We start from the raw sequence: 27,009 nt of genomic DNA on the forward strand, positions 1-27,009 counted from the left end.
CAAGGATCGTATGTACACGATACGTTCTTCAGCTAGGCTTGCAGACTAATCATTGACAAGGACATCTTTGCCAGTGTCTGTGAAGATGAGCAGAACTGTGGATATTTGACTTGTTTAGTTTAGTTTAGATACAGCACAGAAACAGGGCCTTCGACCCACTGAGTCCGCACCGACCAGCGATCCCTGTACACGAGGACTATCCCACACCCTAGCGACAATTTACAATTCTTTCCGAAGCCAACCAACCAACAAAACGGTACATCTTTGGAGTGTGGGAGGAAATTGGAGCACTTGGGCAAAACCCACGTGGTGACGGGGAAGAACATACAAACTCTGTATGGACATCACCCGTAGCCAGGATCAAACCCGGGCCTCCAGCATTGTTAGGCAGCAACTATACCGCTACACCACCATGCCACCCCCATGTCTAGATTACTTCAGGCTAACATTCATTTTGCGAGGACTTTATCAATGCACCAATGCTTACAGCACCTGATATGTGCAGTGTATCAGCAGCTTCAAGGCTTTGTTTTGGGCTCTAATGGCTGTCTATTACAGGAAGATATGGGTTTGGAGAGGGTGCAGAAAAGGTTCACCAGTATTAGCAATAAGGAGAGGTTAGCTGAAATTGTTTTCGCTGGAGTGTTAGAGGTTGAGGGGAGACCTGATAGAAGTACATAAAATCATAAGCACCAGATAGGATAGACAGAGAGAACCTGTTTCCCAGGTTGAAAATATCAAAGGGAATATCTTTAATGTCAGAGAGGGAAAATTTAAAAGAGATGTGCAGGGCAAGTTTTTTACATGGAGAGTGGTGGGTGCCAGGAACACGCTGCAGAGAATGATGGTGGATGCAGATACAATAGTGATGTTTAAATGGCTTGTGGATAGGCACATAGATATGCAAGAAATGAAGAGATATCGACCCTGTCCAGCCAGAGGAGATTAGTTTGCCTTGGAATCACTTTTGACACTGATGTTGTGGGCTGAAGGGCCTGTTACTGTGCTATGCTGTTCTAAATTCAACATTTAAGAGGGAATAGACGGATATGGACCATGTACAGGCAGACGAGGTTAACTGGATTGGCACCATGGTTGGCACAGACGTAGTGGACTGAAGGAGCTCTGAAAGACAATTATATTCCTTGAAGTGCATTAACTAGAAAGAATGTCTTCCTGTGACGTGAACTGCCATGCTTTACCATTGAGTTCAACCTTCTGGTGCTTCTGGACATCGGGCAGGTCTTCCACCTCTGGACACTAGGCAGGTCGAGTCCAGTGCAGGCTCAGCAGGCAGATTTTTCTGCCTAAAGGCCAAGAGGGGTTTATCAACACAGTATAGCTGTCCATGTGGATCTGCTGGCTTCTTAATAGAAGATCTTCCCTGCCACATTTTGCTGTAACAGATTTATAGATAGCCTGAAGAAAATCACCTCCATTAATTATAGAAACAGAGGCAATCACAGCTTGTACCAAGTTTGCTCCCAGCAACAGCTTCAATCCAGGTCGGGCTCCATATTAATATTTAAGTAGGCCAACTGTGAAAGACTGTTCAAGCTGCTGATCATAATGTTTGCTGAAATTTGTTCCAGTCAAGTGGCAGTTGTGACCAAAAAATGTATCCTGAGACTAGTTGCGTGAGATGTGAAAATTATAACTAGTTGACGTAAATAATGAAGTGTTTTTGGCAGCTGCTGTGATACTGGATAAAGCACTGCATCATCAGTTGGGTTTAGGATATGTTTGCATGTGTATTGTTTATCTGTGATTCTCTTATTTTCCACAGGGGAATAGGTAACTGTTTAGAAACATAGAAACATAGAAAATAGGTGCAGGAGTAGGCCATTCGGCCCTTCGAGCCTGCACCGCCATTCAATATCCAACTCAGTATCCTGTACCTCCCTTCTCTCCATACCCCCTGATCCCTTTAGCCACAAGGGCCACATCTAACTCCTTCTTAAATATAGCCAATTAACTGGCCTCAACTACCTTCTGTGGCAGAGAATTCCACAGATTCACCACTCTCTGTATGAAAAATGTTTTTCTCATCTCGGTCCTAAAAGACTTCCCCCTTATCCTTAAACTGTGATCCCTTGTTCTGGACTTCCCCAACATCGGGAACAATCTTCCTGCATCTAGCCTGTGCAACCCCTTAAGAATTTTGTAAGTTTCTATAAGATCCTCCCTCAATCTTCTGAACTCTAGCGAGTACAAGCCGAGTCTATCCAGTCTTTCTTCATATGAAAGTCCTGCCACCCCAGGATTTTTCAGAGGTTAATACATATTAATGTCCTAATGCTTTAATCTACTGCAAAATTAAATCCACACCCTTCTTTCTTTGTGCAGCCTCCTACAAATTGATTCTCTTTGCACAACACTTGGATATTATAAATTACCATTTTCTAATACTCATGCATATGCATCTTCCAAAAGCTGTCAACGAATCATGAAAAAAAACATTAGCACTGAAAGATTTATTTTCTTTCCAAAATTCTCCATGTCTAAATCTAATATTATCACTCCAACTTGCTACCTTGATGTGTTTAAGAAAGAACTGCAGATGCTGAAAAACTCGAAGGTAAACAAAAATGCTGGAATAACTCAGCGGGTGAGGCAGCATCTATGGAGCAAAGGAATAGGTGGTGTTTCAGGTCGAGATCCTTCAACAGACTGACGTGGGGGTGGGGAGTGGGACGAATAAAGGACGAGGCGGAGACAGTAGGCTGTGGGAGAGCTGGGAAGGGGAGGGGAAGGAGGGAGAAAGCAGAGAATACCTGAAATTGGAGAAGTCAATGTTAAATGTCAAAGTCAATGCTACCTTGAATTAATGAATATGAAAAAGACCAATTGCTCTGACTGGTAAATGAAGCTGCCCAGAATGGCTGGAAGACCAAGATTTTCCCTGTAGAAGTGGGATACAGGGGATTTGTTGCTACATCTATGACCAGTCTATTGAAAAAAATGTGGGTAAGGGGTCGCTCCCTCCTACAAGCAATTAAGTCATTGTCAAATTCAGCAGAAAAAAGCAGCAATTGGCTTTGGATTAAAGGGAAAGAGAACAATTGGGCTGCAGTATGAGGGCAGGAGGGTATGGAACTGAGGGGAGTGTACCTGGGATGCCAGGTATCACCTCTGGAAACGTTGTGGACTTACAAATGAAACGTCAAAGAAGGAGGTGCCCCCCTGATGACCCTGATGACGTACCCACCCTACCTTTCACCGCTACAATCCCACTGCCAATATCAAGAATGTCAACTTACTGCAGGGATTGAAACATCAAGTTCTATTAACTCTATATATTGTGCAAATTTGAACAAGGAATATTTCTAAATTAGCATAAGATATGTAACATTGAAATATCTAAATACAGCTAAAAAAAAATGTTACCATGTGCAAGATAGTTAGCCTAACTGTGATGCATTGCTATGAGACCAATACTAACTTGAGGAACAACATCTCATCTTCCGTTTGACTATATTACAGCTTCTGGACTCAGTATAGACTCCAACTTCAGATTGCTCAACTTGCTCTTGGTCTTAGAACTGGCCTTTTCTGTCATATATCATCCTTCTTTCACAATTATTTTTTTCTTATACCCTTAGCGTAGCTAACTTGCTCAACATATTCCTTAGTCCTCTGTTAGGAACACGTTACACTTTTTTGGCTGTAGTATTACTCTCTTAATGCCCCTATTAACTTATTTGACTGGGTGATCCACAGTAATCCCGCCCAATCCTATCACTGATATTCTCTTTGCCATGTAAAACTTTTTTTTTCTCCTGTCCATTTCTGATGAAGGATCCCTGACCTGATACCTTAATTGTGTTTCTCATTTCACAGATGTTGCCCGACTATGAATATTGTACATGCATGCCTGGTGGTTGGCACTGATCCAAAGGACCTGTTTCTATGGTGTACCTCTCTGATTTTATGAGCATCCTATTAGTTCTGAAGAATAACTGCATTCCCCTGGGAACGAGGGCCAATATTTGAGCAAGGAAGGTTGAGAAAGGTGTTGGGCCAATGGTACAGACTTGTTTAAATCTGTCTTTCCTGATGTTGCCCCTGTTTGGCTATGTTCATAACTTGCATGCTGAAGAGAAGCTAAAGTTAATTGGTGACAGATTGTGCTGGCACAGTTTCATAAAACTAACTGGGAAATAACCCGTTTGAAGATAATGCACCTGCACATTTCTTATCTTTGGCTATGATTTTCTGGCTCAGTTTACCATTGATTTATACTGATGTGGTCTTATTTCACATAAGCATCTTCCAAGCAAACAAACCCCTATATCTATCATGATGGGCATTTTAAATGCTTCATGGGCTATCCTTCATGCTTCCTGATCCAACATGGCGGACACCCCACTTTCAAGGTAGAATAAGCACACAATAGTTGCCACATTGATCTTTGAGACCACCAATTTCCATCTTTGAAGAAAGGTTTACTTCACAATCCAAAAATTACAGTATGTAATTTATAGATTACAGATTTCATATTACAATTACAATCTGCAATTATAGATTACATACAGTGGCTTGCAAAAGTTTTCATACCCCTTGAACTTTTCCACATTTTGTCACGTTACAACCACAAACGTAAATGTATTTTATTGGGATTTTATGTGATAGACCAACACAAAGTGGTGCATAATTGTGAAGTGGAAGGAAAATGATACATGGTTTTCAAATTTTTTTATAAATAAAAAACTGAAAAGTGTGCCGTGCAAAAGTATTCAGCCCCCCTGAGTCAATACTTTGTAGAACTGCCTTTCACTGCAATTACAGCTGCAAGTCTTTTGGGGTATGTCTCTACCAGTTTTGCACATCTAGAGACTGAAATTTTATGCCCATTCTTCTTTGCAAAGTAGCTCAAACTCAGTCAGATTGGATGGAGAGCGTCTGTGAACAGCAATTTTCAAGTCCTGCCAGAGATTCTCAATTGGATTTAGGTCTGGACTTTGACTGGGTCATTCTAACATATGAATATGCTTTGATCTAAGCCATTCCATTGTAGCTCTGGCTGTATGTTTAGGGTCGTTGTCCTGCTGGAAGGTGAACCTCCGCCCCAGTCTCAAGTCTTTTGCAGACTCTAACAGGTTTTCTTCCAAGATTGCCCTGTATTTGGCTCCATCCATCTTCCCATCAACTCTGACCAGCTTCCCTGTCCCTGCTGAAGAAAAGCATCCCCACAGCATGATGCTGCCACCACCATGTTTCACAGTGGGGATGGTGTGTTCAGGGTGATGTGCAGTGTTAGTATTCCGCCACATATAGCGTTTTGCATTTAGGCCAAAAACTTCAATTTTGGTCTCATCTGACCAGAGCACCTTCCTCCACATGTTTGCTGTGTCCCACACATGGCTTGTGGCAAACTGCAAACGGGACTTCTTATGGCTTTTTTTCAACAATGGCTTTCTTCTTGCCACTCTTCCATAAAGGCCCAATTTGTGGAGTGCACGACTAATAGTTGTCCTGTGGACAGATTCTCCCACCTGAGCTGTGGATCTCTGCAGCTCCTCCAGAGTTACCATGGGCCTCTTGGCTGCTTCTCTGATCAATGCTCTCCTTGCCTGGCCTGTCAGTTTAGGTGGACGGCCATGTCTTGGTAGGTTTGCAGTTGTGCCTTACTCTTTCCATTTTCGGATGATGGATTGAACAGTGCTCCGTGAGATGTTCAAAGCTTGGGATATTTTTTTATAACCTAACCCTGCTTTAAACTTCTCCACAACTTTATCCCTGACCTGTCTGGTGTGTTCCTTGGGCTTCATGATGCTGTTTGTTCACTAATGTTCTCTAACAAACCTCTGAGGCCTTCATAGAACAGCTGTATTTATACTGAGATTAGATTACACACAAGTGGACTCTATTTACTAATTAGGTGGTTATTTAGGGGTATCAGAGTAAAGGGGGCTGAATACTTTTGCACGCCACACTTTTCAGTTTTTTATTTGTAAAAAAATTTGAAAACCATGTATCATTTTCCTTCTACTTCACAATTATGCGCCACTTTGTGTTGGTCTATCACATAAAATCCCAATAAAATACATTTACGGTTGTGGTTGTAACGTGACAAAATGTGGAAAAGTTCAAGAGGTATGAAAACTTTTGCAAGCCACTGTATCCTGCAGCAGGACTGACAAGACCATTCTTTAAAAGTTATATTCTGAACATTACCACAAAGAGAGGGGAAAAAGGTTTTGTCTGTACATTTGTGTTTATCAATATTCTAGATTTATTGAGAAACACTGTCATTTCTTTGACCATTGTAAAGGAGACAGCCAGGTATGAATTTGAAAGCAGAATAATTGTTGTATAAAGTTCCCTTTTCCTCCTTTTATGAAAAATACCTGATTCCATGTTTTCACAAAAATATAAAGCAATCATAGTATGACCTTTCAGCACAAATCCAAATGTTTCAGTTACTAATTTAGACTCACCGGTTGTGAGCGGACTCTGTCTTCGAGCCTGTTCCATCAGTAGTACGTGATGTAGCAGAGCTTGATGGGTGCTGTTAACCTTCCCGTCAAAAGGTGCAGGTGGCAAGAAAGCAGATGAAGTACTTCGTCTGAACTGAGCCGCAAGAGCTGTTCCCTGAATGGGATGTCTGTCAGAAGTTTGGTTTGCTGTTGAGACCTACAACAATTTTTTTAATTTAAGTTAAAATGTAATTTGGAATGCATATCTTGCACACTGTTTAATTAATTTATCTTTCTTTGTCAGTGTAAAAACATCTGTAAAGCTAAAGAAACATTTTCAAGATCCATCACCACACATCCCCATTGCCCCGTCAGCTCAACATACAGATCAATAGATACCTTGGCCATTTTGGACATTCTATCTTTGATACCCCTAAAAAGAGCTGTAATTATTTTGAGACTTTAAGAATACGTCTGAAACCATACTTAGACCTCGGTAACCATTCTTATAGGGTCAGTTAATAATCGCATTGGTGTTTGCTTTATTAAAATTAGTTGCTCTTACCCATGTTCCAATAGTAATCAGCAGTCAATATACTTAATTGAGTGTAAAGTAAGTGAGAGAATACAGAGATGGTCTAGAGACACTACATAAATGCGATATACATTTTTCAGCTGAGGTCTTGCACAGCTTATATTTGTCACTGCCTAGAAGCACTTGGGGACCTCTAGTGGAGTAACGATGGTCCAAACTCCCTTGCAAGCCTCGGACAAATACCTGGTGTTGACATATTCTATAAGCAGCAGTAGAAGCAGTATTAAATAACCCAGTCTCAATTGATGAGGCAGTCTATGATCATTTAACACGTGTACAGATTTTCTATTACTCTATTTCTGCACTTTATCTATACCAGAACGCTGGTAGCCTCTGGTGCTGACCCATCTAGAGTACCTAGGGTAATATGGGGGTCACCTCCATCAAGTGAAGGGAATTGATACCCATGTATATATTGTCCATAAAACTATACTCGGTGTTCGCTATTCTGGAATGCTACAAAACAATCTTCTAGTTCAGTACTGGGAGTCTTTGCAATAAGTATTGAAATCTTCCTAAATTACCCTTTTCTTTTTTAAAGTCTGGATTATTTTAATGGTTTAGATCCCAAGAGTTTTGCCACATTTGTCATACAAGAGACTGTTATCTTATTCGACATGATAGGCTCCAAATAAGTGTTTGACTCTTTCCTGGCCAGATCATGAGGACGCCCAATGTCGGCAAACCCCACCGTGGCTTCTTTCTGAGTCTGATCTCTCAATGTCATAGGCCCAGTATGGTGGATGCAAGGGAGACACAATAAGCCTGGGAGTTGCTGGACCCGATTTGACCATAGATTGATGGCATCCTTTCAAACATTTGCAGAGTGATTGCAAGCAAGCATACCATCCTAATGAATGAATGAATGAATGAATGAATAGCTTATGAATGAATAGTTTATTTAGGTCATAAATTAAAAAGACCAAAACTTTACAATCTGTGTGAATATGAACCAACACTGTATCCATTTCACACAACGTTCACATAATCAATGACCAAAAAAAGAATAGGCTGAAGCCACAAAGCTTATTTTTGCCTATCATATCAACAATTGGAGAACAGTCCTAAGCTACTGATCTAGCTCATTAGAGACCCTCAGACTACTTTTAATCGGAGTTTACTGCACTTTAACTTTGCACTAAACATTATTCCCTTCATCATGTATCTGCACACTGTGGAACGCTCAATTGTAATCATGTACAGTATAGTCTTTCCGCTGACTGGTTAGCATGCTACAAAAATCATTTCACTGTACCTCGGTACACATGACAATAAACTAAACTAAACCTAAAGTTAACTGGACAATCTCTTCCTCTGCATCTTCACCTCTGGACGTCGAGGCAGTTCTTAGGTTGCTCAACAACTTAAAAATGTTCTAAACAGGCCAATTCTACTAGTGCAAAGACATTTATCTCATCACTTGATTTTTAATAGTTGCAAACATAAAATAACTAAGAGATGAATTTCGAAAAGAAACGCAGCTATAATGTAAAATTGGCTGACAATTTCCTATGGCACATTCTCAGTGTTATCACATATTTGAAGGCAGGCAAATTAATCTGAAAACATTTCTGAAACAGTTGATATTTTGCCCTGGATTAAACACAGTTTTCACATTACAACATTTTTGTTCATAATTTTTGGATTTGTGCATTATATAAGGAACCAGGAAATACAGCATTAAATTATGCTGGAAAAAAAATTGACAAAGAGGAAAAACAGACTAGAAATAATAACACACCAGGAGCTGCTTGGCAAGTCACTTCCCGATATTCAGGCTGTGGTGAATTGAGTTACTTCATGTCAATCATTAAATCTAAACTACCACAGCTATTTGAATTCTGACAGAAATTGCTTTGGTGTGTAGAAAGTCCAGGAATGTAATCTTCAACCTCTTTACCATCATGGCACTGGCCTTAGTCAGGAACAAGTCTACTTCTTATTTTATTATTCTTAGAAAAAGTCCTCTCGGTTTCCTTTTGTTGTGCAAAGTCTGCATCTCAAAGAGTGATTGGGTAATTTGCTCTTGTGACGTCAATGGTTTCTTTGATGGTATCAAGAAATTATACTCTCAAGCCTGGTCTCGTCCAGCTTCCACTTGGTAATTCTCTCAATTAAGATTACAGACTCAGCTCTATGGACAAGTGCAGACCCCACTACTCTAGACTTACACCAGATATATATTTTTTTGTTGAAGTATGGTAACAATATTACAATACTTAACTGTATCACAGGAAGTCAGGATGGATTATTATGTAGTTCAAACAATATTACAGATAAGAGAAATTAAGTAACCCTTCGACTCATAATTACGTACGTTGATCTGAGAGGCAGCAGAAGAGACAGCAGTAGCTGGGAGACGCAGAGTAATATTGGGCAATGATGGTGATGTGTAGAGATTTATTGCATTCACTGATCCATCCTTGTTCAGAATCCTGTGATGCAGCTGCAACTGCTGTTGAGAAGAACAACTGTAAGACTTGGTTCATCAAATACACCTCACAATGGTTAAATAGCCTTTTGCAAAACTCTTGGTTTAAAGCATAGCTCAGGATTCAGGGAGGATAGGAGCAGAGAGGGGTGGGTTGGAGGACGGTGGGGTTGAAGGTCCGGAATTAAACTGGGTTACAGATGGGAGTCATCTTGTTTCACAAGCATTTGCTTTATATATGCTTTTTAAAGGGACATTGCCATTTGCCAAGAAAGTATTTAAAACAGGTAACAATTAAGAACAGCTGAATGTGTTCACCGAGTAATGAGATTACAGAACAAACGTCAGTTTCAAAATAGGATTTTGATCATTTTTGAGGACCGATACTTAAGAGTGGATTTGCATGTTTGCAAGGGGATATCGTGAGCCACCTGTATGCAACAGAGAAAAGAAAATCTGTGGAAAAAATTAGATAACTCTTGCAGAAACTCTTCAACTTTCCCTCCAGCATTATTCAACATGTCGGTAGTGAGACCTTGCGAATAGATAACCCTAGAAGTATGCCAGAGTGTTGTAAAAGATCGAGACAATATTGATGACTATATTGATGCACAATGTCCTTGATTACGAGGTGTTATTGGCTATGAATTTTATTTTTTTAAATGGGTATTTTCAATGTAACCAAAATAATTAGGGTTGGTAAATTCACATTGTCAAATATGTATAGGATTTTTGGCTCCGAAACAACATGTATGGGACACAAGAAGAATTTAAATCAATAAGGGTTGATGTGGATTTAACAAAGTTCCACTCCTGACATGCAAAGTAAAAGAGACTTTGTTCTGGTGTGCAGGGGGTACAATGATGATATCATATTGCATGCTACAGTCGCATTCCTGTTAGTCAGATATTCCCTGTGGAATTTCAGAACAGCTGTACAAAGGCAAGGATAACCAGGCAAATGGAGAATGTGAGGATATGCTGTGGAATCTATTTTCTCTCTAATTTATTTGAAAATAGATGGGGCCTGGAGAAATCTTGGCAGATATTTTGAGAAATGAAGTACACAAGCAAACAAATGAACAATATCTGCCCCATAAACATCAGGAGCCATTTCCCATTCCTTCCCAGGCATTTGTTATTTTCTATGCATAGAAATATTTTTGTTCTTGTGAGTATTGTGACATTTGGGACTGCTTTGGAGCTTTAGGTCAATGAATGTGGGTTCAATTCCTAATTTCATACAGGGGCTTGTATGAGCTAACCATAAAGTTATGTAAGTTGAAGGATCATTATTGGTTGTAACCAATATTTATAATTCTTTCAGAAGTCTTGCTATTCATGGCAGTTTTAAAATGCTCATAAGACACTAGGGAAGTTTAAACATAGCTTCCTCCTTTCTTAACATGTCAAAAAATAGTATTGAGCTTTAAAACCGTGGATAGTGGAAGTTGTGCCCAAATCATGTCATAAGTAGTTCTGTGATTGAAAAGATACCCCTACATAGACCATTCTTGCTCATTTACTGGAATTCTATTCAAAACCACATGGTTTAAATATGGTTTAGAACTCACTGTCCATCTGCCTTGGAGGGCAGTACATTAGGTAGGCACTAATAATGGAGATGAGAATAAGCTTGCAATGGAAAAATATATCATTTTAAAATCATGTTAATCTACAGTTAGCAATGTGTTTATCAAACAGCAGAATTCAGTTCTGATGAACGGTCATCAACTTGAAACATTAATTTTGTTTCTCTCTTCTTAGATTGTTTAACCTGTTGAAAGATCTCCATGTTTTCTTTTATTTTTATTAAGTTGAAGAGGAACTCTATTATTATCTACAGCAAATTAAGTTGCTTTATTGGGAAATCTATTTCATGTTCTGCAAGGTACATCAGTTTCTGGAGAACATTGTACTTAATTGAGCTAATTTAAGACCAAAGATTACACAGTAGGGTTACATCTGCTTAATAACACCTATTCATTAAATTAATACTTTTCATCTTTTTCTCAGCTGAAATATGATTTAGTGCAGGGTACAATGCGCCGTGAATGTTGCAATGTTGAGGTTTAACACCAGGTATTTTTTTCTCAGGTTCAATTCCTCAGATCAATAATACTGTTCAGAATCAATCTCTGTGAATCTATCCAGGTAACATGCAATGAAGCCTGTGTTATAAAGCATGCATTTCAGTCCACAGATTCCATCATTACTCTTTATGCATTATTTCCTGTTCAAGTGTCAATAGGATACACAACCTGAATAAATTTGGGTTATACACTAATGAACCTATTAACCTTTGTAAGTGATGGCTCGAGACTCAATTATTCCTGCACAAAATGGCAGAAACTAATACATGCACCCATTGTTAACCCCCAATGTGAATGGCTCTTCATAGTTGACATGGGAGTTCCTAAAGGTTTGTAGATAGTTTTCTAAACGAGACAATTAAAATAATTGAATTCACTAGATCTGCTAATCAAACATATAGGCAAACCATTAAGAGTTTACATTTTAATTGAATAGGCTGGTCCACCCTCTGATTGTTGTTCAAGGCATAACAGTTATGGACTATAAATATATCGAAACAAGAGGGAAAATTTATAATGAATCAACCTGTGTTTTTAACCAATACATAGATAGACACAAGTAAGCAAGAAGTCAATACAAAGACACATTTTTGTCAGAGTAACATTGACAATGAAGATGGGCAATAGTCAATGAACAGAACTTAACATGTTTCAAAATGAGTGGAAATATATGATATATATTTTTCTTTGTTTACACAGTACATTACGGCTATCCATGATTTGAAATGATACGCCATCAATGAAGAGAAAAATATATAGATTTAAGTACACTTCATGGTATTTCTCAGATATGCCACAAAATCTTTTTAAAAATGCATGATATTAAAGAGCAATACAACAAAAATTTTGTCAAGATGAAATGGAGGAAATAACACTGATATAACAAGATTAGGGCACGTTGGTTGGGGGAAGAATATCTACTCGGAAACAAAAGATACCCACCATGCTAAGGGTGAATTACTCTGTATGTCTTGGGAACTTTATTCTTGATCTGAACTTCAAGGATGGTTAAAGGGGTTTCCAATTTTTAATTCCCATCCAAAAGGCAACACATGACAAACGTGTCATATTTAATATTGGCCTGTGAACAATAATTGTTCCTCAATATATATATAACCCCTTTGAGCATTGCTTTTTGTGACTAACTGATTTTTGGTGTTGCAGTGGTGTCTAGACACAAAAGTCCCAGAAGAATTTTAGGGAGCGGCATGGTGGCACTGTTAGAGTTGCTGCCTTACAGCACGAGAGACCCCGGTTCGATCCAGACTATGGGTGCTGTCTGTATGGAGTTTGTATGTTCTCCCTGCGACCTGCGTGGATTTTCTCCAGGAGCTCCGGTTTCCTCCCACACCAAAGACATACAGGTTTGTAGATTAATTGGCTTCTGTAAAATTGTACATTGTCCCTTGTGTGTAGGATTGTGTTAATGTGCGGAGATCGCTGGTCAGCACGAACTCGGTGGGCTGAAGGGCCTGTTTCCACGCTGTATCTCTAAAATAAAATAAACTAAGAATATTGTCAGAAAGAATACAGCTGTAAGGGTCTAGTCTAGCTATGTAAGCTGTTTCTTGAATCAAATTCTATTGTTGATATTTTAAATTACCAACTATTTTCAATCTCTTGCCCACCCTTGTATTGCACTCAGTTCCAAGAACTACCACGCAACTTAAAGGATAATATTCGGAACTGTAAGTGTAGCTGAATTTATGGCACTCTTTGAACATTGTGTTGACAATAATATTAGCAATCTGTACAGTCCAACATTCTACAATATCTCATAACAGTTAAACGCAGTAGGAATTAATTCCGGCCTCACTTCCGATTTCTTTTTAAATAGTAGCTGAAATTTTAGCAGCAAGGGCAGGACAGCCGGCCTAATTCTTATCCCCAATTAGATCAATTTCTGTCCCACATGTTCTGCTCTGCAGTTAAGAACACAAGAGAAAGTTATAGTTTTTCTATTTTGTTGCTTCTTGGGGGCTCCCAGCTGTAACATGACTCTGACCACAGAGGAGAAACCGGGATGTAAAAGAACACCTAGTGTAACGGTACAGCAACAATCATTTCTTACTTCCCAAACAAAAAAGCATCTGTGATTCAAAAAAAGGGGGCCACCTCCGTGTGGAAAGCAGTTTACGGGGTCCCGGCCTGACAGAATTATAATAATTTGTCACCACCGCTTTTGAGACCTTTAGGTTCTGAGATATCAATTATCCAGGACAAAAAAAAACATTAAAAAGCAACCCGCGAGTACCATGCTGTTTCTCTTGCAGGCTTTGGTTGATTCTTAACATGAAGAAAAACACAAGTGTTTTTGCTCCGTGGAACCTCCCACCAAGGGTTTATAGGAGCATTTTGACATGAAACGTTAGGTCAGAGAGTCTGCACCCATAAACAGGTCACTGAAAACAAAGGTGTCACAATATTGATTGTCTGCTAATGCAGGAAGTGCCAGGATTCATCCAGGTCACAAAGCACACTGCCAATTTCAAATAATTGAGCATCAAATCTATTTTAACGTTCTTTTTATTTTCATTGTATTAGCAAGCTAATAATGTGATTACTTTAACAGCGGGGCCACAAACAAACCAGCCTCTTGAGATATTGTTGTGCACAACATGTACAATACATCTCCCTTTATTTCTGGTATTAAAATATCTATTGTTCTCTAAAAGTTTTAGCTTTAGAATATTTTAGCCTTAGAATATTGTCCTTCTTTCAATGCAGTGTGAATATGTTGTGACTTTTAAAATGGGCACTAATTTTAATTTTTTTTACATTTATGATAACATTCAAAATAAGTTTAATAATGGTTATAGTAGAATAGGTAATTGAGGTAATAACAGAAATCTGACTTGTTTCAGTCAATTATCCTTGTCATATATTTGATGAAGGATCTCCACCACAGCCTACAAATGTTTAAACAATAAGATGTTAATTGTAATTATGGACTTTAAGCTACTGTTATCCAAGCACACACTTTCTACCAGGTAACATCTGGGAAAGTGATTTTCTACAAATTCTTATCACATACATAGACTAATAGATTGCAGGCAATGTTTTAGGCTGTAATTTAGCTGAGGTGCAGTGATGATGTGATAAACCGCTGTCTTGAAGCCCAAGAGAAAAGATCAAGAGAGCTCAGATTAAATTACTGCGTTAAACATCAGGCTGACTATTTATTATTGTATATAACACACTAAAGATGTTTTAGTCCTAACCAACAGATTTGGTTTACCATTTCTTTCTGCTTTCTGGCAGGTGTTTGCAATTTAGTTGTACAGTGGAGCTAAGAGGGTACAGGCCAATAAGGGCGTTTAATGAGAGTGATAGTGACAAAACCTGAAGTGATACAGCAACTTCTGACGGTCTTTGTGTCTCAGATACATTAGCTTAGTGGAAGCCACTTGCTATGATACTGGAGCTGACGTACATTAGCAAAGCATCTCCCTATTACTAAGGCAAGTGGGCTGTGGTAGTTGGTTCTGTTGGTTCTGCACTACAAGCACAGTTGGCACTGTAAAAGGTTTTGGAGGTAGCTACAAAAATCAATGGTATTGCTCATATAGCTCATGGAAAATATTTTAAACTGGAGTCCCCAATCCAATTGTAGTACCCGAATAGTGTCCAAAGTGCAAACTACTGCACTGATTGCAGCACGCAGTTATGGTTCTGCTTAAAACAATGAACAGAATACACTTTCAGAAATCCATTTATATTAGTAATATTCACACCAACTCAAAAGAAATGCCCAAATAAAACTTTTCCGACCATCTTGCGGGAATTGGATGTTTATCCATCATAGAGTCATTCAGCATAGAAAAGGCCATTTGACCTAACTTGCCCATGCCGATCAGAGTGCCCCATCTACACTCGTCCCACTTGCCTGCATTTGGTCAATAACCTCGAAACCTTTCATATCTCTGTACCAGTTAAAATGTTTTTTTTTTTAATGTTCTAATACCTCCCTGAACTACCTCCTCTGACAGCTCGTTCCATATACCCACCACCCTCTGTGCAAAAAAGTTGCCCCTCGGTTCCTCCTAAATCTTTTGCCTCTCACCTCAATCCTATGTCCTCTGATTCTTGTTTGCCCTACTCGGGTAAATGTTTCAGGGAAATAATAATGCAATTGTGTTTCTTTTGTTCATGCACACTATCCCTTGTTGGATAAATAGACATTTTTATTCGAATGAACAGTTTGCCAGAAAGATAAAGTAAAACCTTTTTTCGTGATTCTCAATGAAGAGATTGTTGCAGTAGCAGCATCAAAATACCATGGTAAATCTAAGTATAACTGTACGGAGCACTCATCTGTAGATGGCACAGCAAAGGCCGAGGTGGGGGATGGGGTGGAGGGGGGGTCAAACATCAAGTGGATGAGTCATTCACAGAGCTCTGACAGCACACCTGAAATCTCAGCTGTTTTCTATCAAGCTGCCTTCTCCAATGCTTTATTGTGTAAATTATTCCCCAAGAATTTTCTTTTGCGGATGTCGGTGCCAAAAATAATTTAAAAGAAAAGCAAAACATGAGGGTCAAGAACGAGTGTGCAAGAGGGTGGGGCAGAAGAGTTTTTGGCTTGAAGATAGTGAGCTGGGACACGAGGGTGAAAATGAAGGAGACAGAAGTACGATGGTTCGTCTTGTCAAACACTTGTCTTACCTCGGCAGGTGAAGTAGATAATCTATTTTCCAACGACATGCTACTGGAATTATTGTTGGGAGAGCTTGGACCAGATCCAGGGGCACTGCTGCACACCGAGGAATCTTTAAGAAGAAAACAATAATCAAGTCAGAAGCTGCAATAGAGATGGTAGCAACAGTGTAAATGATATCAGCAAAGCAAAGACTTTGCTTACAATGCATACAATCTTCCTTTTGTCATACAACTATCACAATCTGAAGATGTTTACACATTCTAAATGGCCTTGTTTAATACTCCAAGCAGATTTTGCATTTCTACCTTTTAACAAATCTAATATATTTTTGAGCTTTCAACAGCACGTTGACTGAGGAGCATGGACTCGTAGGTATTTTTTCTTTTTTTGTGTGATGTTGGTTTAACATTAATGTGATTCACAAAGACATCCTGTTTTCCATGGACTAGCCTCCATTGTAGTTGAGCCAGACTTGGTTTGTTGACAGGCCTTTCGACCATTACTAAACCGCTGATTGTTCCTACTAGGTGACTACACTTTGGAGCCGCATATGCATTGGTCATTGGATAGTTTCTTCCCAAGTATTATCAGGCAACTGAACTATCCTACCCATACCAGGGAGCGGTCCTGAACTACTGTCTACCTCATTGGGGAACCTCGGACAATCTTTGATCAGACTTTACTGGCTTTACCTTGCACTAAAATGTATTCCTGTATCGTGTGGCTGTACACTGCGAATGGCTTGATTGTAATCATATATTGTCTTTCCACTAGCTGGTCAACGTGCAACAAAAGCATTTCACTGTACCTCGGTACACCTGACAATAAACTAAACTGAACTAATAACTGAACTAGTCAAGAACTGAACTGGTCAAGGCTGGCTAACATTTTTCTTCCCTCATCCTAAGAGTACTCGTATCAACCAGAGTAATGGAGCTACAATGACTGGAGCTAGCAAGATTAGCACCACTTAAAGACCAAATATTGCATGTATGATTTTAGGAGTATTATTTCTGTATGAGCATTCTTTAAAAATCTTGTGGATGACTTGGTTATTCTGTTAACTACAGTTCACAGATATATTGCATTCTATTATCTGCCAATAGATGGGGCTTGCGTAACAGAAACATTTTACTTGCTTCATCCACAATATTTTTTATACATTTTGGTGATATAGCTACATAGCTTTAACTCGGAATTGTTCATCACTAAATTAGCACCACGATCTTTAATCCTTCATCAATGACATGTAGAAAACTGACTGTCGTGCATAGAAAGCAAAGCTATGATTTAAAAATTAAAACATCACAATTAATATTCCAGTGTTACTTTGAGACTGTCTTGGAACCTTGGGAATCAGATGATATATTGTCACAGATTGTAATGTCTTACATATTTGTGCTTGTGGAGGTGTGGTGGATAGGTGCAGGAGTGGTTACACAGAGGCCTGGGCTAACCCTCCTCAAATGCAGATTCAAAACTGACCACTGTAACTGTGGACTTTGATCTGTTACTAATGGGGGAGGGAAATAGTCATGATCATAAAAAATTACCAGACTCTTATAAAAGTCCATTTGCTCATTAAAGCACTTCAGATGTTGAAATCTGCCATCCTCACTTGATCTGGCCTATACAGTGCCCTCCATAATGTTTGGGACAAAGACCCATCTTTTATTTATTTGCCTTTGTACTCCACAATTTGAGATTTGTATTAAAAAAAAAATCACATGTGGTTAAAGTGCACATTGTCAGATTTTTTTATTAAAGGGTAATTTTACACATTTTGGTTTCACCATGTAGAAATTACAGTAATGTTTCAGTATGGGTTTTATTTCTATATAATTGTATTTATTGCGCATGGTTTGAAAATTATATGCCATAATCATGAATCACATTTGCTTTATCCCAATCAGTTGCGCAATGACAAGGATAGTGAACAACGCTACAGTTGCCCCTTACTCAAAAATAATGTGCTCGGTAAAATTCAGTAATGGGTTCACAAGCACCATTCATCTCTGGTATTCAGTACTGCCTCCCAGGAAGCAGTGCAAAGTTACTACCCATCAAAGTAACAATTGACAAAGTTTGGCTTCAAATAGTAAAACTAATTCAGTGAATCAAGGTAAAAGCAGCACATTTAAAGGGCTTAATATGGTAGGTGCAGGAATTATGTTTCTCCTGGCTAACATTAATAAGGATTGGTACTTCAGAACGGGGATGAAAATGTTTTTTTTTTTACCTCGAGTTAATGGATTTTTGCAATTCTCAACTGACAAGGAAGATGGCTGTGGTGATTGGAAAACCCAAGCCACTTCTTGAGAACAGTGACTTTGCCCTAACTATTTTTAACTCCTTCATCGATTACTTATTTACTTTAGATTTAAATTATTAATGTGTACTGATTTGTACCCACAATCTGTAGCCTCCAGGAAGGCATGGACAGCAAGTGCCTGAGAAGACAAGCAGCTTCACTTCACTGGATTACTGTAACGCGCTCTATTTTGGTGTTGCTCGTTCTTCACTGGCTCGTCTCCAGTTGGTTCAGAATGCTGCTGCTCGCCTTTTGACAGGGACTCGAAAGAGGGAGCACATATCGCCAATTCTGGCCTCCCTACACTGGCTCCCGGTGCACTTTCGGGTTCATTTTAAGTGAATATTTGTTTTTAAAAAAGAATGCACTTTAAAGGGCTTACCTCTGGTAGCTGCTGCCATACACTCCTGCCCGGTGTTTCTCCTGCTCCTGACCGCTTAACATTAATAAGGATTGGTACCGAGGTCTTCAGCTCAAAGGGGATAGAAAATTTTTTTTTTTTGCTCCGGCACTTAATGGATTTTTGCAATTCACATCAGACAGGCCCCCTCACTGTCCATCTTCAAATCCAGTGTTAAAACGCATTTGTACTCCCTGGCTTTTGACCATGCCTGAGGCTTTGCTTCTGTTTGTGGTGTTTTTGATGTTTCTTTATTTTACATGTCTTTTCCTACTATTTCTTTTGATTGTAAATTTTGGTGTGTATTAACTTTTTTGTCCCACAATTAGTGATGTACAGCACATCCAGGATGTTTGTTTTTAAAGTGGACTAGCAATAAAATGATTATTACAAGCAGCTATTACTTCAAGTAATCCACTATCCAATGCTTCATAAATATTGATATCGTGCCATCAGTAGCATAGGATTCAAGACCTGCCACTTACAAACATATTATACTGCATTTGCTTAACATGTACTTCACAATTACTAAGGAACTATTTATATTAACCATATAACCATATAACAATTACAGCACGGAAACAGGCCAACTCGGCCCTTCTAGTCCGTGCCGTACACCTATTCTCCCCTAGTCCCATCTACCTGCACTCAGACCATAACCATCCATTCCTTTCCCGTCCATATATCTATCCAATTTATTTTTAAATGATAAAATCGAACCTGCCTCCACCACTTCCACTGGAAGCTCATTCCACACGGCTACCACTCTCTGAGTTAAGAAGTTCCCCCTCGTGTTACCCCTAAACTTCTGTCCCTTAATTCTCAAGTCATGTCCTCTTGTTTGAATCTACCCTCTCAATGGGAAAAGCTTATCCACATCAACTCTGTCTATCCCTCTCATCATTTTAAAGACCTCTATCAAGTCCCCCCTTAACCTTCTGCGCTCCAAAGAATAAAGCTCCTAACTTGTTCAACCTTTCTCTGTAACTTAGTTGCTGAAACCCAGGCAACATTCTCATAAATCTCCTCTGTACTCACTCTATTTTGTTGACATCCTTCCTATAATTAGGCGACCAAAATTGTACACCATACTCCAGAATTGGCCTCACCAATGCCTTGTACAATTTTAACATTACATCCCAACTTCTATACTCAATGCTCTGATTTATAAAGGCCAGCACACCAAAAGCTTTCTTTACCACCCTATCTACATGAGATTCTGGGAACTGTGCACAGTTATTCCTAGATCCCTCTGTTCAACTGCATTCCTCAACTCACTACCATTTACCATGAACGTCATTGATGTACATGACAAACAACAGTGGACCCAACACAGATCCCTGTGGCACCCCACTAGTCACCAGCCTCCAACCTGACAAACAGCCATCCACTATTACTCTCTGGCATCTCCCATTCAGCCACTGTTGAATTCATCTTGCTACTCCAACATTAATACCCAACAATTGAACCTTCTTAACCAACCTTCCACGAGGAACCTTGTCAAAGGCCTTACTGAAGTCTATATAGACAACACTGCTTTACCCTCATCAATTTCCCAAGTAACCTCTTCAAAAAATTCAAGAAGATTAGTCAAACATGACCTTCCAGGCACAAATCCATGTTGACTGTTCCTAATCAGACCCTGTTTATCCAGATGCTTATATATATTATCTCTAAGTATCATTTCCATTAATTTGCCCACCACTGACGTCAAACTAACAGGTCTATAATTGCTAGGTTTACTCTTAGAACCCTTTTTAAACAATGGAACAACATGCGCAGCACGCCAATCCTCCGGTACTATTCCCGTTTCTAATGACATTTGAAATATTTCTGTCATAGCCCCGGCTATTTCTACACTAACTTCCCTCAATGTCCTAGGGAATATCCTGTCAGGCCTTGGAGACTTATCCACTTTTATATTTTTCAAAAGCGTCAGTACTTTTTCTTTGAATCTCATAGTATACATAGCTACTCTACTTGTTTCCCTTACCTCACAAAATTCAATATCCTTCTCCTTGGTGAATACCAAAGAAAAGAAATTGTTCAATATCTCCCCCATCTCTTTTGGCTCTGCAGATAGCTGTCCACTCTGACTCTCTAATGGACCAATTCTATCCCTCGTTATCCTTTTGCTATTAATATAGCTGTAGAAACCCTTTGGATTTACTTTCACCTTACTTGCCAAAGCAACCTCATATCTTCTTTCAGCTTTTCTAATTTCTTTCTTAAGATTCTTTTTACATTCTTTATACAACTCAAGCACCTCATTTACTCCATGCTGCCTATAATTATTGTAGATCTCTCTATTTTTCTGAACTGTGTCCAATTTCCCTTGAAAACCTTGGCTCTTTCCAATTTTTATTATTTCCTTTCAACCGAACAGGGACATAAAGATTCTGTACTCTTAAAATGTCATCTTTAAATGTCCTCCATTTCTCCTCCACCTCCTTCCCATCAAACAAAATGTCCCAATTCACTCCTTTTAAATCCTTTCACATCTCCTCAAAGTTAGCCTTTCTCCAATCAAAAATCTCAACCCTAGGTCCAGTTCTGACCCTCTCCATAATTATATTGAAACTAATGGTATTGTGATCACTGGACCCGAAGTGTTCCCCAACATACCTCCGCCACCTGACCTGTCTCATTTCCTAACAGGAGGTCCAGCACTGCCCCTTCTCTAGTACGTACCTCTATGTATTGCTGCAAAAAACTATCCTGCACACATTTTACAAACTCCAAACCATCCAGCCCATTTACAGAATGTGTTTCCCAGTCTTATGTGTGGAAAATTGAAATCTCCCACAATCACTACCTTGTGCTTACTACTAATATCTGCGATCTCCTTACATATTTGCTCTTCCAATGCTCGCTCCCCATTAGGCGGTCTATGATACACCCCTATAAGTGTTGCTACACCTTTCCCATTTCTCAGTTCCACCCAAATAGCCTCCCTAGACGAGCCCTCTAATCTATTCTGCCAAAGCACTGCTGTAATATCTTCCCTGACAAGCAATGCAACACCTCCACCTCTTGCCCCTCCAATTCTATCACACATGAAGCAACGAAATCCTGGAATATTTAGTTTCCAATCACAGCCCTCCTGCAACCATGTTTCACTGATCGCCACAACATCATACATCCAGGTGTCAATCCAGGCTCTAAGCTCATCCACCTTTCTTACAATGCTTCTAGCATTAAAATATACACATTTAAGAAACCCACCCCCTCGTATTCTCTGTTTATTATCTTTTTCTTCTTTCTCCCCTACATTTTGTGTCCGAGTGCTACCCTTCTCTACCTCCTGTCTCACAAACTGACTACTAGCTTTCCCTATTTGAGTCCCTCCCCCCAACCGTTCTAGTTTAAAGTCTCATCAGTAGCCTTTGCAAATCTCCCTGCCAGGATATTGGTCCCCCTCGGGTTCAAGTGCAACCCATCCTTTTTGTACAGGTCACACCTTCGACCAATTAAGACCATTATTAAACTCATCACAGCATTTGTTGTAATGTTTTAATAATTAGATTTGGCTATTGCTGCTTATTTTACTTAGTAAAACCCTACCAAGTATCTAACTTTGGTACTGTTTCTCTTTGGGACGAAATACATTAAAAAAAATACATTTGCTCACCATTTACCTGGATTCTCTAATCAGGTAATAAGTTCTTCAAGGTACACACAATTGTAACTTGAAGATACAGTAAATACACTGCAATTTTTCAATCCACACAAACGACCTGAAACTTTCTCTTCATATTATTTATGGGATGAATCCAGAAACAGGCTTTCATTCACATTGGACTGTATTTTTTTAATATTTGAACTGTTGTGATAAACAATGCATGCTAAATATTTCCAAGATCTAATTATATTTATTCTAAACTTAGGGGAGTTTAGAAACATGCCCCACAGCTAAAAACAACATGAAGTATGTATGTTAACATCTTCATTGCCCTAAAGATATTTTTTTTCTGTGAGCGTTTCAAAGAGTATGAGAAGATGCCTACACTCTCTTGGATGGAGGCTGTAATTTTGTCATGTTGCAGATACACACTACACTCCCCTATGCTTCTTAAGGAAGGATATGCTTACATTGAAGGCAGCACAGATGGGATGCACTAGGTTGTTCCTCGGGTGAAGGGTTGACATTGGAGTTTAAAGAAATGAGAATTGATTCAATTGAACCATAACAGATTAAGAGTAAGTTTGACAGGATGGGTTGTTGAAAGGATGTTTCCCCTATTGGTTAAGCATTCCAACACAAAGAGATCACATATTAAAGTTGGAGACTAGATATAATTTCTTCACTCAGAAGGTTGTTAATCTTTGGCACTCTCCATCCCAGAGAGATGAGGAAGCAGGGCCATTGAATATATACAAGGCGGAGATTTGGATTTCAAGGGAATTGAAATACAAGGGAATGGGGAGAGTGTGGGAAAGTTGAGATGAGGCTAATATTGGATCAGTCGTGATATCACTGAATGGCAGAGCAGGCTTAATAAGCTGATTGGTAGACTTGTCATGCCATATATTTTGCCAATATTATAAGATTGTATCTCAAATTCTTAAGCAAGATGCTTATTGACCTCCACATACATGTTCAAGTTCAGTGGATAATCCATCAAATCACATCTCCAAAAATATGTTCCACCAACCTCACACAACCGTTCCATGCAGACATAAATAATGCTGGAGGAACTCAGCAGCATCTGTGGAAGGAAAAGGACAGACAACCTTTCAGGTTGTGACCCTTTGTCAGACTGATGCTGACTGGCCTGCTGAGATACTCCAGCACTGTGTCTTTTGCTCAAGATTCCTGTATCTGCAGTCGCTAGTACCTCCTGTTCCAAGCAATACAGCTCCATCATGTGCATAACAATAATATGTTTACAATTACCATCACACACACACCTTTACACATTTTCCATTTTACAAAACCACAGATCCTCACAACTCCATATATCATCAGCAATTCAACATTATTCCTCACTGTCATCTGAAAATTTCCTTTGTTCTTGTGGGAGAAGATGACAATGTAATCAGTACCATCAGTCACTTGGACTATCTCTGGCACCTTTTTCAACTTTCCAGATCACTTCATCCCTTTCACAGATAGACTATCAACAGACATTGCATTTTGCCCATCAACCACTCGTTGTCAGAAAAGAAGTCCATGTCTATGGGGTCAGCATGCTGGAGAAGAAAGTGCTTGTTAATACTGGAGCAGCCGTTACAGAGTTAATAGCTAGTGGGAGTGCAGAGATCATTATGATTTTGATATGCTCATGTCTTACTCTTCTATTCCGATCTCACAGCCCATAATCCTAGATTCTCTTCTCATTTACATGCCGTAGGTGGTGTCAATGCAAATCTCCTACTTGCATTTTCCCTTACCAGTAACCCACCCCTGGCATCTTCCTCATCTTTGTGCAGCCAGGAAGCAATGTGCACACAAATTTAACACTTGTAGTTCCCACCACCACTACTAACAGTCAATGTTGCACTGTCCTTGTAGCAGAATCTATTATATCTGAATGTTAGAGTGCAAGCTTAGACTTCTGACATTTTTGGGTTGCAGACAAGAAAAATGAGGCAGCTGAAGGTCAGGAAAACAAACAAACAGACATAATGTAGAGCAGAATGAAGAGAAATAATAAACCTGGCCAGAAACTGTTGATCTTAATCCCTCTCAAACCAATGATTGTTCCATTAATCTTAAGCATTAAGACAGCCCCCAATGTTTCCTGCTCAGATCCACAAGTTTAAATATTGGTCCTCTCCCTCACAACCATACAGTATCTGCATCTTCCATCGAAGTTCTGCCAGATGGGCAGAGACATAACGTGAGCGATTTTGTGCTTTAATTAAGCTTTCCATTAAATAGGTTTTTGTTGTCTGAATAAATTGACGGTTTTTTCATTGTGGGTTTAGCCAGGCAAAAGGTAGATGTGACATTTGGACAAATTGTGGTAGAAAGTGGTAATGGATTTATCGTTGTCTTTGATCACTGTTCAAAAAATTACTTCTTCCTAAACCATGATTCGGAAAAATTGTATAGAAAAATCAGTAAAAACTTACATTGAATAGAGAATTCAGACCTGTGATGTTTGGCAAAAATGTAACAAGTCTGAACTTAACAGCCAAACTTACAAAAGGAGATGGTTGATAATGATTATTATTTCTCATCCCTCTTTCTAATCTCTCACATGGCCACCATAGATTCAAGGGCCATTAATGGTCAACATGAGGGATAGCAAATGTGTTTCTTTATTGAAGGGCAGCGGGGATAAATAAGGTAAATAAAGGCCAGTGAGTCTTACATCAGTGGTAAGAAAACAATTGACAAATTTCTAAAGGACAGTATTTATTTATACTTAGAAAGCCAGGCATTTATTATGGATTATGGCACAGAATTGTGGTGGAAGAGTTGTTTTTTCAGATTTAAGTCTACGTCTCAAAGTCATTGCTGGTAAAAAATCAAAGAGCAGTGTGATATAATGCCAAAAATATTCTATTTACATATATTTTAAACATGAAATTTATTTCTATTTACATATATTTTAAACACGAAGGTTCAGTGCTGGGGCCCTTGCAGTTTCTGATAGACAATATGTGAAAGTAGGACATATATTTAGTTAATTTGCAAATGATGTAGAAATTTGAAGTGTTGTAAATAGCATGGGGGATTGTCATCGACTACAACATGATTTTGATCCACTGGAAAGTGAGGTGGAGCAGTCGCAGACGAAAATTAATCCTATAAAATGTAAGGTAATGCATTTTGGAAGGTCAGATAGGGCAGGGCATACATAGTAAACTGTATGGTACAACCGGACATGCCTCAAAGCATTTTCCATGTATATCCTTCAGCCCTCCATTCACACTGCACTGGACGCCAAGGACAACATCTAACTTCTTCCATTCGTGATGTTCATTGATTTCTAGGGTCAATTACCTATGTTTCTCTCTAGATTCATGCTCTGACTTTCCAGCATTTTTTGATATTTGCAAGAGCATCTGAATTATAAAACAAGATATCAAACTAAAATCACTGAATACTATTTGAACACAGCTCCATTTAGAACAATGCTTTCCAGTAAACACTCTCCATTTCCTTGGGTATCTACATTAATTCCATGTTCAATTTTCTATCCCTTCACAGTGGTTTTAATGTCACATTGAAACTGAAATTTCTGTATCTCAACCAGGTTTAATATTGGAAATTCTAAATCAAGCTGAATCAAACTCATTACAGACAGAATCAATGAACAATGTGATACAATGCCATTAAACATGAAAAGGGTAGAAGATGAAGGCTACAGGCATAACGTTCATAAACTTTTTCCACACAGAGAGTTGTGAGTGTGGAATTCTCTGCCTCAGAAGGCGGTGGAAGCCGGTTCTCTGGATACTTTCAAGAGAGAGCTTGATAGGGCTCTTGATAGCGGAGTCAGGGGATATGGGGAGAAGGCAGGAACTGATTGGGGATGATCAGCCATGATCACATTGAATGGTGGTGCAGGCTCGAAGGGCCGAATAGCCTAATCCTGCACCGATTGTCGATTGTCTATTGTCTGTCCCTTGTCTGCTTGTACCATTTAACCTCCATTCCTAAATTCCATCCATTGCATATGATACTCATTTTTAAGATTATGCCCATTATAATGTCCATTGCAGCACTCCAATGGTGAAATGAAATCCCAACATCAGATGCCATTCCCTAACTTTGAGGTGTCCTGCTTGAAATACTATTGAGAAGGCTAATAGTTTGACTGGCTCAAGTCCCTGTTCTGAAACGTGCCGTTTTAGGATTCTTAAATCATATCACCTATAACTTAAGTCAGGAGGAAAAGTAAAAGAATTTGAATAGTTCAGAACAGTTTTGTTTGGAATAACCTAAAAGAAATTGTTAAAATCCTGAAGGAGGTTAATAAAATTGATACATGCAAGCACATTAACTGTTGCCAAGGTCTAGAACAGTATGAAAAGCTGGGGAAATTAATTAAAAATAAGAAAGAATGTGAGGTAGAACGATTTTATATTTTAGGTAACCGACTTCTTGGTTACGTTAATGGAGATAACCACTTTAGATGTGCATAT

The 27,009-nt window shown here is 39.1% G+C and overlaps 1 protein-coding gene across 6 annotated transcripts in view; it reads right to left on the reverse strand.

The window, feature by feature from the left end:
* The window catches only part of hdac9b (histone deacetylase 9b), a 542,867-nt gene that overhangs the window by 101,309 nt on the left and 414,549 nt on the right, over positions 1-27,009 (reverse strand). For 5 of the 6 annotated variants that reach the window (XM_055661563.1, XM_055661579.1, XM_055661554.1 and 2 more), the window contains 3 exons: positions 16,204-16,307; positions 9,332-9,469; positions 6,441-6,636 (listed from right to left, as the gene is read on the reverse strand). In XM_055661563.1, the coding sequence (XP_055517538.1) occupies positions 6,441-6,636; positions 9,332-9,469; positions 16,204-16,307 (438 nt within the window). The remainder of the gene's footprint in view (positions 1-6,440; positions 6,637-9,331; positions 9,470-16,203; positions 16,308-27,009) is intronic. The other variant, XM_055661556.1, reaches the window with a different exon arrangement.

This window comes from Leucoraja erinacea, chromosome 2 (assembly GCF_028641065.1).
Source record: "Leucoraja erinacea ecotype New England chromosome 2, Leri_hhj_1, whole genome shotgun sequence".
NCBI lineage: Eukaryota > Metazoa > Chordata > Chondrichthyes > Rajiformes > Rajidae > Leucoraja > Leucoraja erinaceus.